The 17715-nt window shown below is 48.1% G+C and overlaps 1 protein-coding gene across 1 annotated transcript in view; it reads right to left on the bottom strand.

Moving 5' to 3' along the window:
* The window catches only part of LOC311236159 (carnitine O-palmitoyltransferase 1, liver isoform-like), a 68503-nt gene that overhangs the window by 35953 nt on the left and 14835 nt on the right, over nucleotides 1–17715 (bottom strand). The window contains 4 exon segments of the mRNA XM_084323784.1: nucleotides 1966–2067; nucleotides 3994–4165; nucleotides 7132–7271; nucleotides 13845–13990. Of these exon segments, the coding sequence (XP_084179910.1) occupies nucleotides 1966–2067; nucleotides 3994–4165; nucleotides 7132–7271; nucleotides 13845–13988 (558 nt within the window). The 5' untranslated portion in view covers nucleotides 13989–13990.

Genomic DNA, 17715 nt, shown 5'->3' with positions numbered 1-17715 from the left:
CCAAACCTACTTTATATTATATTATCTAAAACCAAACCTACTTTATATCATCTTATCTTAAACCAAACCTACCTTATTTTCCCTTATCTTAAACCAAACCTACTTTATTTCCCCTTCTCTTAAAGCTGCAGTGGGCAACTTCTGAGAAATTAGCAGTGAGTTTACTTGGCCAGCAGAAATAGAGCTAAGCTCTGCATCACTTTTCAAACACAGTGTTTGTACCTTTTGCCCAGGAATGTGACGGTGGTCTTAGTTTTCCAATGCAACCCCGGCAACACCACTTGGCAAAAACCTCTGATTGGTTATTGACGCGGGGAGCTGTTGTTTTTTCGGCCAATCAGATGTTTACGGCCTGCCAAGTGGTGTCCCCTGGGTTGCAGTAAAACCGCCAGCCAATCAGAGGGAAATATTTTGACTATTGTTTGGGCTTGAAAAGTGATGCAGAGCTTTGCTCTATAATCTGCTGGGCAGGTAAACACACTCATTCCTCAGAAGTTGCCTAGTGCAGCTTTAAACCTCAGGAGGCTCAATACATCTCATTTGAATGTAGTGAAACTAGCTCAGAGTAAAGTGATGACTAAGAGAGCGCTGGCAGGGGCAGGTGTTAAACTAGCTCAGAGTAAAGTGATGACTAAGAGAGCGCTGGCAGGGGCAGAAGGTGTTAAACTAGCTCAGAGTAAAGTGATGACTAAGAGAGCGCTGGCAGGGGCAGAAGGTGTTAAACTAGCTCAGAGTAAAGTGATGACTAAGAGAGCGCTGGCAGGGGCACAAGGTGTTAAACTAGCTCAGAGTAAAGTGATGACTAAGAGAGCGCTGGCAGGGGCACAAGGTGTTAAACTAGCTCAGAGTAAAGTGATGACTAAGAGAGCGCTGGCAGGGGCACAAGGTGTTAAACTAGCTCAGAGTAAAGTGATGACTAAGAGAGCGCTGGCAGGGGCAGGTGTTAAACTAGCTCAGAGTAAAGTGATGACTAAGAGAGCGCTGGCAGGGGCAGAAGGTGTTAAACTAGCTCAGAGTAAAGTGATGACTAAGAGAGCGCTGGCAGGGGCACAAGGTGTTAAACTAGCTCAGAGTAAAGTGATGACTAAGAGAGCGCTGGCAGGGGCAGAAGGTGTTAAACTAGCTCAGAGTAAAGTGATGACTAAGAGAGCGCTGGCAGGGGCAGAAGGTGTTAAACTAGCTCAGAGTAAAGTGATGACTAAGAGAGCGCTGGCAGGGGCACAAGGTGTTAAACTAGCTCAGAGTAAAGTGATGACTAAGAGAGCGCTGGCAGGGGCACAAGGTGTTAAACTAGCTCAGAGTAAAGTGATGACTAAGAGAGCGCTGGCAGGGGCAGAAGGTGTTAAACTAGCTCAGAGTAAAGTGATGACTAAGAGAGCGCTGGCAGGGGCACAAGGTGTTAAACTAGCTCAGAGTAAAGTGATGACTAAGAGAGCGCTGGCAGGGGCAGAAGGTGTTAAACTAGCTCAGAGTAAAGTGATGACTAAGAGAGTGCTGGCAGGGGCACAAGGTGTTAAACTAGCTCAGAGTAAAGTGATGACTAAGAGAGCGCTGGCAGGGGCACAAGGTGTTAAACTAGCTCAGAGTAAAGTGATGACTAAGAGAGCGCTGGCAGGGGCAGAAGGTGTTAAACTAGCTCAGAGTAAAGTGATGACTAAGAGAGCGCTGGCAGGGGCAGAAGGTGTTAAACTAGCTCAGAGTAAAGTGATGACTAAGAGAGCGCTGGCAGGGGCAGAAGGTGTTAAACTAGCTCAGAGTAAAGTGATGACTAAGAGAGCGCTGGCAGGGGCACAAGGTGTTAAACTAGCTCAGAGTAAAGTGATGACTAAGAGAGTGCTGGCAGGGGCAGAAGGTGTTAAACTAGCTCAGAGTAAAGTGATGACTAAGAGAGCGCTGGCAGGGGCACAAGGTGACCCGTCAGCTGGAATGGTCGGTTCTCACTGCTCAGTCATCATCTCTCCTCACCCTCTTCACTGTGTCCTTGATGAGGGGCACAGGCAGGTTGGGCAGGGAACCCTGGTAGCTGTAGAGCAGGGGCTGTCTGCCAGAAAAGATCCGCACCAGCGCCTAGCGTGGAGACACACACACACACACACATACACACACACACACACACAATGAATGAACTGAAACGTGTTACTCCTAAGAAAATGTACCTTGCGTACATCAGATACTGTACTGTAGCAGGTATAGGGTCAGGGTGACAGGGTTGCAGCATGTATAGGGTCAGGGTGACAGGGTTGCACTTGCAGCAGGTGTAGGGTCAGGGTGACAGGGTGACAGGGTTGCAGTAGGTGTAGGGTCAGGGTGACAGGGTTGCAGCAGGTGTAGGGTCAGGGTGACAGGGTTGCAGCAGGTGTAGGGTCAGGGTGACAGGGTTGCAGCAGGTGACAGGGTGACAGGGTTGCAGTAGGTGTTATGTAGGGTCAGGGTGACAGGGTTGCAGTTAATGATGCCCCGATCGATCGGCCAGCGATCGGTATCGGCCGATATTCAGTATAAATATGAGATCGGTGAATTCCGATAATGCTTTATTTTCGCCAATCGTGAAAACCGATCGATGACACGCGCGAAAAACATTATCCAATTCTCAGCGGAGTTCTCACTCGCCCTTCTCTCACAGCCACACAGCTGCTGCTGCTGCACGTCTTGCCCCTCCTCCTCCCCCTCACAGACCCGTCATGTCAACAAACCCTTACGGCAAGAGTCGAGTGCATGAGCAGCTCAGAGCTCCTCTTTCAACATAACAAGCATTAAACAAAATGGCCCAGTCAACTATTCACTTTAGTTTAATGCATGAGGCATTGTCTAATGTTATCTAGCTACTGATAGCTCCTGATATCAACGTCTGATATCATCAGTTTGGCATTCGTTTTCGCAGGTGCTGGCTAGCGTTGGCTAACTAGCTATCGCTCCGTGAGCTAACGTTAGCTACCTAGCTAACATTACTGTTTAAACAAAATGACCCAGTCAACTATTCACTTTAGTTTAATACATGAGGCATTGTCTAACGCTATCTAGCCGGCTAGCAGTAGCTACAGATAGCTCCTGATATCAATGTCTTATAACATCTGGCATCATTCGTTTTTGCAGCTGTTGGCTAATTAGCTATCGTGCTCCATAGCTGTAACTGAACACTGAGAACATCTTATAAGTTTCAGTTCATAGGAAAATACTTTGACTATAATGGTCAGAAGTAAATTAACTTAGATACTGTTATGCTTAACACCCAGTACTATTCACTTTACTTAATTTCTAAGATTAGATTAGATAATTTAGACCGGACTTTGAGAATGCCTGTGTTAGGGCTTGTGTCCACAGCCGACGTTTTATGAGTTGTCAGCTCCTTTCTGTCATTCATTTATATGCTGGAGAAGCGACAGGCGCGCTCCTCTTCCCAGCGACGCGCCTCGCGTTTTATGAGCTCTGGGCGGCAGCGTTTTTGGTCGGAGCGCTATCAGCGCATAAAGTTGAAACTAGTTAAACTTTTTTGGAAAGGAGCGCGCTCATCAATGTAACTCATCGAGGAAGGGGCGGAGCCGCGGCTGGCGCGAGCTCTGGGGAGACCCAGAAAAACACTTTTTTTTCTTCTTTTTTCAAAGTGGTCCGCCTTGAAAAAAAGGCTTTGAGTGGACACATAGCCTTAGACCTACAGTATAATACTGCCAGCTGCTATAAGAAAACCAAAAACGATCGTTATCGGCAGTGTATCGGCCGATATGACTCATAGACGATCGGTGATCGTATCGGTGGCAAAAAACGTGATCGGGGCATCCCTAGTTGCAGTAGGTGTAGGGTGACAGGGTTGCAGTAGGTGTAGGGTGACAGGGTTGCAGTAGGTGTAGGGTCAGGGTGACAGGGTTGCAGTAGGTGTAGGGTGACAGGGTTGCAGTAGGTGTAGGGTGACAGGGTTGCAGCAGGTATAGGGTGACAGGGTTGCAGCAGGTGTAGGGTGACAGGGTTGTAGGGTCAGGGGGAGACGGTACTACTGACCACCCAGACTTTGGTGGTGTTGGACATCTTGCCGTGTTGCTCGAACATCCAGCGGTGGTAGGAGAGCAGCTGCTTGAGGCAGAGCCGCATGGTGAAGATGAGGGAGAGCCACAGCATGGTGCTGAAGACCACCGCAGACACCACCGTCTGGCACTGAGCACTCAGGGACTGGCTGGAGGGGCAGAGAGAGGGAGGGAGGGGGGCTTCATTCATTCCTATGGGGGGCACTAGGTTGTTGTAGGAACACGTACAGCAACAGTATGGGACATGTGCTCAGAGGATAGATGCCAATTTCCTCTCTGTGCGTTCAGTAAGAAAGTAGGGCTGACCTTCGAAGCTTTTTTTGGCAATCGAAGCTTCGGGGCCGAGCTTCGATTTTAATTCGAAGCTTCGGGGCTCTCACAGCCAACGACATGACATTACATAATTATGTTGCAGCCTTCATCTATCAAGCAAACAATTATATAATTCCACTTAATTAAGCACGTTTTATTAAGACATATTTTTATATGGGTCGGGACAATTTAAAAAAGCAGCACAATGAACACAAATCTGTCCGACATAGTCTTAAATAACAAACGGCATTGCTTCGCTTCTTCGTTGACATGTCTGCTGCACATGTCCTTGTTGTTTTCAACACAGATAATCTCCACGTGCTTGTTGTAGAGAGGTGGAGTCGAGGCGCCGCTTACTTTCGTTTAATTGGAATGGAGGCGGGAAGGCGCCGCTTACTTTCGTTTCATTGGAATGGAGGCGCAAGATTTTGGAGAAAAAACGTATTTTTTTTTCTTAATTTTTTTTTTTATGTTCGAAGAGAGAGAGAGAGAGAGAGAGAGAGAGAGAGAGAGAGAGAGAGAGTGAGTGAGTGATACTTCCTCCACACATGCTGCTTCCTCTATGCCCCACAGATGGTGCTGCTCCTATATTATCAGCCAAGCTTGTAACTTGCCATAATGATAAACCATATCTAACTGTATCTATGATGTTTATTTAAAGGATCAATAGGCGATTTCTGGCAACATTTTAAATGATTATATATCTTATTATATCACGACAGTAATCGATAGTGCAAAAAAACGTTGGTTTGACACAGACATTTTAAATAATAATTTGTTCCGGTAAGGAGCAGGAGCTAAAACAACAACATCCAATCAAACAAGTTACCAAGTCAAATGACACTTGTGCTCGTACACAAAGGCCTGCTGCCAACAGCTAGTAGAAACTGTCTATATTGTACAGAGAATATTGTCAGTATGCAGCAGAAACGGTCTCTACTGTACAGAGAATATTGTCAGTATGCAGCAGAAACGGTCTCTATTGTAGCCTACAGAGAATACCGTCAGTATGCAGCAGAAACTATCTCTATTGTACAGAGAATACTGTCAGTATGCAGCAGAAACTGTCTCTATTGTACAGAGAATACTGTCAGTATGCAGCAGAAACCAACTCCTGTACAGAGAATACCGTCAGTATGCAGCAGAAACCGTCTCTACTGTACAGAGAATACTGTCAGTATGCAGCAGAAACTAACTACTGTACAGAGAATACTGTCAGTATGCAGCAGAAACCGTCTCTACTGTACAGAGAATACTGTCAGTATGCAGCAGAAACTAACTACTGTACAGAGAATACTGTCAGTATGCAGCAGAAACCGTCTCTACTGTACAGAGAATACTGTCAGTATGCAGCAGAAACTAACTACTGTACAGAGAATACTGTCAGTATGCAGCAGAAAGTGTCTCTACTGTACAGAGAATACTGTCAGTATGCAGCAGAAACTAACTACTGTACAGAGAATACCATCAGTATGCAGCAGAAACTAACTACTGTACAGAGAATACTGTCAGTATGCAGCAGAAACTAACTACTGTACAGAGAATACTGTCAGTATGCAGCAGAAACTAACTACTGTACAGAGAATACTGTCAGTATGCAGCAGAAACTGTCTCTACTGTACAGAGAATACTGTCAGTATGCAGAAGAAACTAACTACTGTACAGAGAATACTGTCAGTATGCAGCAGAAACTAACTACTGTACAGAGAATACTGTCAGTATGCAGCAGAAACTAACTACTGTACAGAGAATACTGTCAGTATGCAGCAGAAACGAACTACTGTACAGAGAATACTGTCAGTATGCAGCAGAAACTAACTACTGTACAGAGAATACTGTCAGTATGCAGCAGAAACTAACTACTGTACAGAGAATACTGTCAGTATGCAGCAGAAACTAACTACTGTACAGAGTACCGTCAGTATGCAGCAGAAACCAAGCCATAGTTTCTAGTGACGCACCGATTTGATACCTGGGCTTTGGGTATCAGCCGATACTGAGTACAGATCCAATCCATTACTTTTAATGAACAGTATAGACTTGTCATTTTGGGCTCATTAACCAATAGAAGAGATAGAATACATTTGTCTGCCTTAGAGTCAACATATACAAAATGGCTTTGATTTCTGACATGTTAGACGTGTATTGCAGTATCAGGGAAATTCTCCAATTGATTGATTGATTGATTGATTGATTGATTGAAAACTTTAATTAACAGATTGCAGAATGGGTACAGTACAGTACAACTCAATACACACAATTGTTAAGGGGATGCAGACCAGAGAAAGACTTTCGTCTTGTTTACATCAGGGTCCCCCATTTTCAATTCATAATGTAGTATCAGTATCACCAGTATCGTTATCGGTGCATGCCTAATCGTTTCAGGAACTGAAGAAAAACATTACATTTGAATGCATTTTGTTAAACTTTACAGGTTTCAGGCTCAGACATTCTCTACATGAGGAGAGACTATGTACTTACATGTATTCATTTAGCTGAAACACTTTTATCCAAAGCGACTTACAGCTTCTGTACGACAAGTCAGCAGGAAGGGCACAACTCTTTCAGCTGAGTAACAATGTTCATCAAACAGTGTTGAAACGTGGGTGCTGCAGTGTTGAGTGCATAGCAGTAGAGACATATTAGTGTACAGTAGGTAGTAATATAGACAAGGAAGATTAATTAGTGGAAGAGTGCCTGATAGTAGAAGACAGAAGGATGTCAGCTGTAAAACACAGTAATATAGTGAAAACAGGAGACACTGTGCCGGCTGATGGGAGCGGATGGCGGTTGTCTCTGTTACCTGACAGGCAGGTGCTCCTGTATCTTGGCTATGAGGCCCATGGAGGGGTCGGAGCGCGTGTACATGGTAGCCAGGATGGCTATGACCACAAAGAGCCAGGAGGAGGGGCTGGCTGGGTACACGCCCGTAATCACACTGTTCTGTGGAAGAGAAACGCACACAGCTTCACCTCCTCTGCAGGTGTCCACAAGTTACATTTAAGACCTATAATACCACTTAGAGCAAGATTTAATACCACTTAGAGCAAGATTTAATACCAGTTAGAGCAAGATTTAATACCAGTTAGAGCAAGATTTAATACCACTTAGCTAGATTTGCACACGCCCTCGCCATTTTGCACATTCGCCTTATAAGGAGCTGGCGGGGCGTGTCTGTATGCAAATGTTTGAACATGTCTGTGCGTACGCAACGTTGATAAATGAGGGCCCAGGAGAGAGAACCCTAGATATTTCAAGAAATCTTACCAAGCCAAATGTTCTTACTGCACTGGCACATTACTGCACTGGCATATATTTGCTTAAAACTAGTTTTAATTTCTTATTTTTGTTTAACAAATAAATACCACTTAAAGCTCCTTTGAGTGTGTGGTTGAACTTCCAAATCAAAGCTCCCTGGCAGGTTATTTATTCATCAACACACAAGACAGACAGACGACACAGCCCTAGAAACGGTGTGCGTTGCCAAGCCAACGCTGGCTGGCTGTGAGCATGGAGATCGGCTGGAAGTGTGTCAGCTGACATGATTACAGCCACAGCTGAGCCCTGCCAGCGTGAGAGAGAGGAAAGAGCAGAGGGAAGAGAGGAGAGGAGAGGAGAGAGGAGAGAGGAGAGGAGAGGAGAGGAGAGGAGAGGAGAGGAGAGGAGAGGAGAGGAGAGGAGAGGAGAGGAGAGGAGAGGAGAGGAGAGGAGAGGAGAGGAGAGGAGAGGAGAGGAGAGGAGAGGAGAGGGGAGAGGAGAGGAGAGGAGAGGGGAGAGGAGGGGAAAGAGAGGAGAGGAGAGAGGAGAGGAGGGAAGAGAGAGGAGAGGGAAGAGAGGAGAGGATAGAGGAGAGAGGAGAGGAGGGGGAAGAGAGGAGAGGAGAAGGAAGAGAGGAGAGGAGAGAGGAGAGGAGTGGGAAGAGAGGAGATGATAGAGAGGAGAGGAGAGGGAAGAGAGGAGAGAGGAGAGGAGAGAGGGGAGAGGAGAGGAGAGAGGAGGGAGAAGAGAGGAGAGGAGAGAGGAGGGAAGAGATGAGAGGGAAGAGAGGAGAGAGGATAGAGAGGAGAGAGGAGGGAAGAGAGGAGAGGGAAGAGAGGAGAGGAGAGAGGAGAGGAGAGGGGAGAGAGGAGGGGGAAGAGAGGAGAGGAGAGAGGAGGGAAGAGAGGAGAGGCAAGAGAGGAGAGGATAGAGGAGGGAAGAGAGGAGAGGGAAGAGAGGAGAGGATAGAGGAGAGGAGGGAAGAGAGGAGAGGGAAGAGAGGAGAGGATAGAGGAGAGGAGGGAAGAGAGGAGAGGAGAGAGGAGGGAAGAGAGGAGAGGGAAGAGAGGAGAGGAGAGAGGATAGAGGAGAGGAGAGAGGAGAGAGGAGAGAGGAGGGGGAAGAGAGGAGAGGATAGAGGAGAGGAGAGGAGGGAAGAGAGGAGAGGAGATGGACGCTGTGGAGCAGATACCACCACTGAAGTATACATGCACACACACACATACACACACATATACACACATACACACACATACACACACATATACACACACACACAGAGGGACAGAACGCATGACAGAACAGCTGAATCCAAGATTGTCTACAAAGATCAAAGTCTATTGTCTATTAATAACACAGGATTATGGAATTACAGGCATGATAGCGTATGATGTATATCATGCTAGTTAGGGTACCTTGTGTATACTGTACTTTTACTGTTACTCATAGTATATATTCAGATTAAAATTGTTGTTATAATATAACTGATAGGGCATACAGACCCTCATCTACACCTTTGATCACACTGTTTATTTTTCCTCATATTTTAATATTCAGTTAATTACCGGTATATTGTTTACACTCATATTGTATTGCCTATATTTATGTCTTTCTACTATTACCTTATCGTATCTTGTTTTATCTTATCTTACTTTGGTTGGTCTTTAAATTCTCTCTCTTTCTCATGGGCAGTTTGTAACAGATTTGATATGTTGCTGAGGAGGAAGACGAGAGACATTGGTAGCGAATGTGGTAATGACAACAGAGAGAGAGAGAGCGAGAGAGAGAGAGTGAGTGAGAGAGAGAGAGAGAGAGAGAGAGAGAGAGACACACAGAGAGAGAGACACAGAGAGAGAGAGCGAAAGAGAGATTTCTCTGTGGAATAAATTATTAAAGGAACACGGCACCATTATGGGAAATGCTCTTATCGTCTTCAGACAAGAAGATAGATACCAGTTTCCTCTCTGTGTGCTCAGTAGAAAGCACAAATGAATGGAAGCGGATCAGCTAGCCTAGTCGTTGGCCAAAAACACCTCTCCCAGAGTTTTAAGCTAGGCTAGTGTTCCGTATTCGCTTCAATTCATTAGTGCTAAGCTAGGGTAGCTTACAGCCGGATAGCTTTCTATCTTATTGACTCTGGAGAAGACGATAAACGATCCCATAATGTTTGCATGTTCCTTTAAGTGTTTCTTTCACCATCTAAAAAGGATGATCTCAACCCCAGTTGGCATCTTCTCTTCACATGTGGCGTCTTCTCTTCACATGTGGCGTCTGCATGAGTTCCTCTGAATGAGTTCCTCTGAATAACTGTCTTTTCTTTGCACTTTTCCAAGACTATGTCAGAGCAATTCAAACTACAGAAACATTTAAATTCCTTCCTGGTGTGTTTATGTTGCTTCTCAGCAGTAAGTGCTAAATGGCTAAATAGTCCGGTTTCCACTACAGTCTGTCTCGCTGTGGAAAAGTAGCAGTCATATTTTTTATATTCCAAGTGAATTATTATAATTCTTTTACACTGTTTATTTTTCCCATATTTTTTATATTCAGAGTTAATTATATAGTTTACACTGTTTATTCTTTCTCATACTTTTATATTCTGATCTAATATAACGGACAGAGAGGCAGAGAGAGGCAGTGACAGAGTGACAGCAGTGACAGACAGACAGAGAGGCAGAGTGACAGACAGGACAGAGAGGCAGAGTGACAGACAGGACAGAGAGGCAGAGTGACAGACAGGACAGAGAGGCAGAGTGACAGACAGACAGAGAGGCAGAGTGACAGACAGACAGAGAGGCAGAGTGACAGACAGGACAGAGAGGCAGAGTGACAGACAGACAGAGAGGCAGAGTGACAGACAGACAGAGAGTCAGAGTGATAGACAGGACAGAGAGGCAGAGTGATAGACAGGACAGAGAGGCAGAGTGACAGACAGGACAGAGAGGCAGAGTGACAGACAGGACAGAGAGGCAGAGTGACAGACAGACAGAGAGGCAGAGTGACAGACAGGACAGAGAGGCAGAGTGACAGACAGGACAGAGAGGCAGAGTGACAGACGGGACAGAGAGGCAGAGTGACAGAGTGACAGAGAGGCAGAGTGACAGACAGACAGAGAGGCAGAGTGAGAGACAGACAGAGAGGCAGAGTGACAGACAGGACAGAGAGGCAGAGTGACAGACAGGACAGAGAGGCAGAGTGACAGACAGACAGACAGAGAGGCAGAGTGAGAGACAGACAGAGAGGCAGAGTGACAGACAGGACAGAGAGGCAGAGTGACAGACAGACAGAGAGGCAGAGTGACAGACAGGACAGAGAGGCAGAGTGACAGACAGACAGAGAGACAGAGTGACAGACAGGACAGAGAGGCAGAGTGACAGACAGACAGAGAGGCAGAGTGACAGACAGACAGAGAGGCAGAGTGATAGACAGGACAGAGAGGCAGAGTGACAGACAGACAGAGAGACAGAGTGACAGACAGGACAGAGAGGCAGAGTGACAGACAGACAGAGAGGCAGAGTGACAGACAGACAGAGAGGCAGAGTGACAGACAGACAGAGAGGCAGAGTGACAGACACAGGGATTAAAGCAAAAAAAAATCTCCTGACTGAAATTTTTTTCAGGCCAAGTCATATTCTTATTTTAACCTCCACTGTATTTCTTTTTAATAGCGTTGGCGTTTTAAGGGAGCCTACTTGTTTCGGTTTCGTCGATAATCCAATGTACAGTTACCCCCCCACCCCGCCTACCCAACCCTTCCCTCCCCAACCACCTCCAATGTACAGTCCCCCCCCCCCCTCCACCCAACCTCCTCCAATGTACAGTTTCTTCGTCAAATGTATATGCTCTCTTTTTTAGACTCTTATTGTATCACAAACAATACTGTGTAAATCTGGTACGTCATAAATGTATAGATGTAGCAGTATTATCTATCTGTATGTCATGTATGTCATATGTTATGATGAATTGAAAATGGGGGACCCTGATGTAAAGAGGAAAGTCTTTCTCTGGTCTGCAACCCCTTGACAATTGTGTGTATTGAGCTGTACTGTATTGTACCCATTCTGCAATCCGTTATAACAATCAATCAATATTTAACCGATTGCAGAATGGGTACAATACAGTATGGCTCAATACACACAATTGTTAAGGGGATGCAGACCAGAGAAAGACGTTTGTCTTGTTTACATCATCAGGGTCCCCCATTTTCAATTCAGTGACATTTATGACATGCATGACATTGACATCATGACATTTATGGCATAGGGACATACTACAGGTATATAGTACTGTTACATTTGTGACATATACGATATGCAAATATACAGTAATGTTACCCATAGATCCTGACAGAGAGAATATATACGGTGGGGAGGAGACTGACTACAGATACACCTGTGTGATGTTGCTACGGAGTTAAGCTAATAAACGTATACTCACAACCACAGCAGGGGACTCACATATTGTACTGTGAAGTAACACGACAATGACAAACGTGTTGTTTCTGTTTTTCTTTTTGACATCGTTGCGGCACACGGAACAAGTTAACTCACCACTACAGCCCCCAGTAGCGCTGCCTAGCCAGTCTCTTCAAACGTCCTCTCCTCTCGAAACTTTTTGTTAGGTGGTCCCGCTGATCATTTTCATCTGAGAACCCCGCGGTGGGTTCTCTTTTTAGTGGCCGGCTTACTCCTTCCATTTAACAGACGCTATTAAGCTAACGTTAGCTAATCGGTATATAGCAGCGAGTGCAAGCAGCGTGGTGGCTGTGACGTTGGTAAACAAGCAGTTGACGCGTGAGGCTGCAAAAAAAGGCGACCTGTCTCTCGAGTCGCTGAGTGATGATGACTGCTTGGCGCGATAGGAAAAAAAAGCCCTTTTCCATATTTGGCGCCTCTGATTGGCTCAATTTTGTTTCAATCTGTATGCATCTACAAATCATGCAAATACTTCCGTCAGACTGCGAATCAAATGGACGGATCTCCCCAATCAAATTGACGGAAATCCGTCTGGAGACGGAATGCTTTAATGCATGCAGACAGACAGAGAGGCAGAGTGACAGACAGGACAGAGAGGCAGAGTGACAGACAGACCGAGAGGCAGAGAGACAGACAGGACAGAGAGGCAGACAGACAGAGAGGCAGAGTGACAGACAGGACAGAGAGGCAGAGTGACAGACAGACAGAGAGGCAGAGTGACAGACAGGACAGAGAGGCAGAGTGACAGACAGGACAGAGAGGCAGAGTGACAGACAGGACAGAGAGGCAGAGTGACAGACAGACAGAGAGGCAGAGTGACAGACAGGACAGAGAGGCAGAGTGACAGACAGACAGAGAGGCAGAGTGACAGACAGGACAGAGAGGCAGAGTGACAGACAGGACAGAGAGGCAGAGTGACAGACAGGACAGAGAGGCAGAGTGACAGACAGACAGAGAGGCAGAGTGACAGACAGGACAGAGAGGCAGAGTGACAGACAGACAGACAGACAGACAGAGTGACAGACAGACAGAGAGGCAGAGTGACAGACAGGACAGAGAGGCAGAGTGACAGACAGGACAGAGAGGCAGAGTGACAGACAGACAGACAGACAGACAGACAGAGTGACAGACAGACAGAGAGGCAGAGTGACAGACAGGACAGAGAGGCAGAGTGACAGACAGACAGAGAGGCAGAGTGACAGACAGACAGAGAGGCAGAGTGACAGACAGGACAGAGAGGCAGAGTGACAGACAGACAGAGTGACAGACAGACAGAGAGGCAGAGTGACAGACAGGACAGAGAGGCAGAGTGACAGACAGACAGAGAGGCAGAGTGACAGACAGACAGAGAGGCAGAGTGACAGACAGGACAGAGAGGCAGAGTGACAGACAGACAGAGAGGCAGAGTGACAGACAGACAGACGGGACAGAGAGGCAGAGTGACAGACAGACAGAGAGGCAGAGTGACAGACAGACAGAGAGGCAGAGTGACAGACAGACAGACGGGACAGAGAGGCAGAGTGACAGACAGGACAGAGAGGCAGAGAGACAGACAGGACAGAGAGGCAGAGTGACAGACAGACAGAGAGGCAGAGTGACAGACAGACAGACAGACAGAGAGGCAGAGTGACAGACAGACAGAGAGGCAGAGTGACAGACAGACAGAGAGGCAGAGTGACAGACAGACAGAGAGGCAGAGTGACAGACAGGACAGAGAGGCAGAGTGACAGACAGACAGAGAGGCAGAGTGATAGACAGGACAGAGAGGCAGAGTGACCCGAGATACCTTGAGTCTGATGAGCTTCTTCCTCCAGGAGCGCAGGCCCGAGCGGTAGATCTCAGTCAGGGCCTGGTGGGACAGCTGCAGGTCGATGCCGCCCTCTGGAGTGACTGTGAACTGGAAGGCCACAGCCTGGTGCGCCTCGGCCATGACTGGACAGGTGGAGGGAGGAGAAACAGAATCATGGCTTGTATCCAGGTTAGGGTATTATCAGCGACGCTCTGCACATTCATAACGTTCCACACATTCACACCTGGACCTGGTACAACCAGGTTGGTGATTTCAAAGCTGGTTGCACTGTGTTTTAATGACGCCACGTGCACGTGCGCTCCCGCGCATGCGCATAAATGTTCCCTCGCGTGAGCACAGACTAAAGACAGTGCCTAATTGCCTCTAGGAATGGAATGTAACACATTTCATTCACAAGTTTTGTGTGTATGTATCTGAGGACGTATTTGAACACACCTGACGACCTGAGCTATTGTTATGCAAAGTAGCCAGGTGGGTACTTGGCGAGTTGGCGCATCAGTCGAGTGCAGCGCATTCTAGTGTACACAGCTATGGAAATGCACTGCATTTATTTTTATTTATTTTTATATATATTTATTTATTTATTCTATCACAAAGCTGTTTAATCAAATCACCAGCCAGTATTTCAGTTAGTCTGGTTGCTGTGTGATCTGAGGGGGATTTGCTTTTGTTTGCCTTCATCACTTCAGTCATACATTATTTTATTATGTGTATGCATCAGAGAGAGAGAATGGCTTCTTGCCACTGAGTGAGGACTTGGTTGCTTTTTCTCGTTGTGACATAGAATAATTCTGCTTGCAAGCTTGATATGATGATTTCATTCCATTTATTTTTGTGGTTCTTAGCACTGAATTTTGAGGAAAGGTTGCATTAAAATAACTGTTTTGTTTCGTAGTGGCGTTTCAAATTGCCACCCTTCACAAGAGCTACCGTTTCTTGGCATATTAGTCACATTGGTTTGGTGCTGGACTCAGGATGAACGCATATTTTTCAGTCCATTTACCTTTGAATTGCAGTCGACTTTTCTTTTACTGACCATCTTTGAACATGCCATATTTTTCTGCTGGCTGCCTCTGCCTGCTGGCGAAACTAGGCTAATAGCTACATTTATCTCACAGAGATAAAACTGGGAGCGAGGCTACTGTAGATAATAATAATAATAGATTCTATTTGTAATGCGCTTTACAGTTGCGGGGCAAATCTGAAAGCACTAGATGCGCTGTCAACTCTGCTCTGACTCGGACTGTTTAAGACCCGCCCTACTCTGCATCTGATTCGCAGACTGTGGGTGAGGGGGGAAAACGCTGACGGGACGCTGAATATGATTGGACCAGAGCAGAGTACACAGACACAGAGTGGCAGTGCAGCCGGACATGCAGCGCACTGCTCGCAGAGGAGATAGCGAGGGAGATGCATTTGCCTTCCACTTTACTTGGTATCACTCAGGTATCACGTTTCAACCAAGTCACTAACGTAACGTTGCTGACATGAGCCTGCGCTATGGTAGCCTACAAGTGATAAAATAAATAAAACTTTGCGCAACGACTCGGCAAACAGTTGCGCGCAGGCCGCATTAACACTAAACTTTGATGTCAAGTAGGGGGCCGCAAAATATCATCCCGCGGGCTGCAATTGGCCCGCGGGCCGCGAGTTTGAGACCCCTGCTCTAGGGCTTCTGCTTTTTATGACAGAGATGGTCACAAAAAGGTGAAGCCAAAACCATCGTTTGTGTGATTCAATAACAGGATTAGTCAAATCTAGAGTAAAGTTTAGTCAAATGAATACAGCTTCACCCTGTAAACATTAACAGAAGATGTCTCTCTGTTGCCAGGATTCATCCCTCAGCAACAGATGGTGGAAAACTATCAAGCAGGCAGAAGAGTGAAGCAGCAGGGAGGAGAGAGAGAGAGAGAGAGAGAGAGAGAGAGAGAGAGAGAGAGAGAGAGAGAGAGAGAGAGAGAGAGAGAGAGAGAGAGAGAAAGAGAGAGAGAGAGAGAGCCTGGTGACTGTGTCTCTGGTGAGTTTGTGCCTGGTGACCTACTGCTTACTGTGCCCCCTGGTACCCCCCTGAAGGACCCCTGGTACCCCCTGAAGGACCCCCTGGTAGTACCCCCTGAAGGACCCCTGGTACCCCCCTGAAGGACCCCCTGGTACCCCCTGAAGGACCCCTGGTACCCCCTGAATGACCCCTGGTACCCCCTGAAGGACCCCATGCTACCCCCCTGAAGGACCCCTGGTACCCCCTGAAGGACCCCCTGGTACCCCCTGGTACCCCCTGAAGGACCCCTGGTACCCCCTGAAGGACCCCCTACCCCCTGAAGGACCCCATGCTACCCCCTGAAGGACCCCCTGGTACCCCCTGAAGGACCCCCTGGTACCCCCTGAAGGACCCCCTGGTAGTACCCCCTGAAGGACCCTTGGTACCCCCTGAAGGACCCCTGGTACCCCCTGAAGGACCCCCTGGTACCCCCTGAAGGACCCCTGGTACCCCCTGAAGGACCCCATGCTACCCCCTGAAGGACCCCTGGTACCCCCTGAAGGACCCCCTGGTACCCCCTGAAGGACCCCTGGTACCCCCTGAAGGACCCCCTGGTACCCCCCTGAAGGACCCCATGCTACCCCCTGAAGGACCCCTGGTACCCCCTGAAGGACCCCCTGAAGGACCCCCTGAAGGACCCCCTGAAGGACCCCATGCTACCCCCTGAAGGGACCCCATGTACCCCCTGAAGGACCGCATGCTACCCCCCTGAAGGACCCCTGGTACCCCCCTGAAGGACCCCCTGGTACCCCCCTGAAGGACCCCTGGTACCCCCTGAAGGACCCCATGCTACCCCCTGAAGGACCCCCTGGTACCCCCTGAAGGACCCCTGGTACCCCCCTGAAGGACCCCCTGAAGGACCCCCTGAAGGACCCCATGCTACCCCCCTGAAGGACCGCATGCTACCCCCTGAAGGACCCCTGGTACCCCCTGAAGGACCCCATGTACCCCCTGAAGGACCGCATGCTACCCCCCTGAAGGACCCCATGTACCCCCTGAAGGAACCCCTGAAGGACCCCATGCTACCCCCTGAAGGACCCCATGTACCCCCTGAAGGACCGCATGCTACCCCCTGAAGGACCCCTGGTACCCCCTGAAGGACCCCTGGTACCCCCTGAAGGAACCCCTGAAGGACCCCATGCTACCCCCTGAAGGACCCCATGTACCCCCTGAAGGACCCCCTTGGTACCCCCCTGAAGGACCCCCTGGTACCCCCTGAAGGAACCCCTGAAGGACCCCATGCTACCCCCCTGAAGGACCCCATGTACCCCCCTGAAGGACCGCATGCTACCCCCTGAAGGACCCCTGGTACCGCTTGAAGGACCCCCTGGTACCCCCTGAAGGACCCCTGGTACCACCCCTGAAGGACCCCCTGAAGGACCCCTGGTACCCCCTGAAGGACCCCTGGTACCCCTGAAGGACCCCCTGAAGGACCCCTGGTACCCCCTGAAGGACCCCCCCTGAAGATAATCTGTACTGTCATGTGAGACACTCTGCTGGAGGAGGAGGTCTGAAGACAATAAGAGATGAATGATTGATGAGATCTTTCAGCCCCAGAGGGCAACGTCCAGGGACCACGATGATGATGACATGGAACAGAGTTATTACCGACGCTTTTTATAGAGGAAGAACGAGCCACTCGTTAGGCAGCAGAGAACGGGAACACGACGCCAGCCGTGAATTCTTAGCCGACTGAGGGAGCGGCAGCCTCCAGCTACAGCCTCGCGAGTCTACCCAGAGGTTGCTCTGTGAAGTAGGGCTGAGCCGAACTAAGGTTCGGACCTTAGTTCGTTACGTTGACACTTGAAT

Source organism: Notolepis coatsorum (assembly GCF_963971535.1).
Source record: "Notolepis coatsorum genome assembly, chromosome: 10".
Taxonomy (NCBI): domain Eukaryota; kingdom Metazoa; phylum Chordata; class Actinopteri; order Aulopiformes; family Paralepididae; genus Notolepis; species Notolepis coatsorum.
This window is presented reverse-complemented; position numbering and strand designations above follow the sequence as displayed.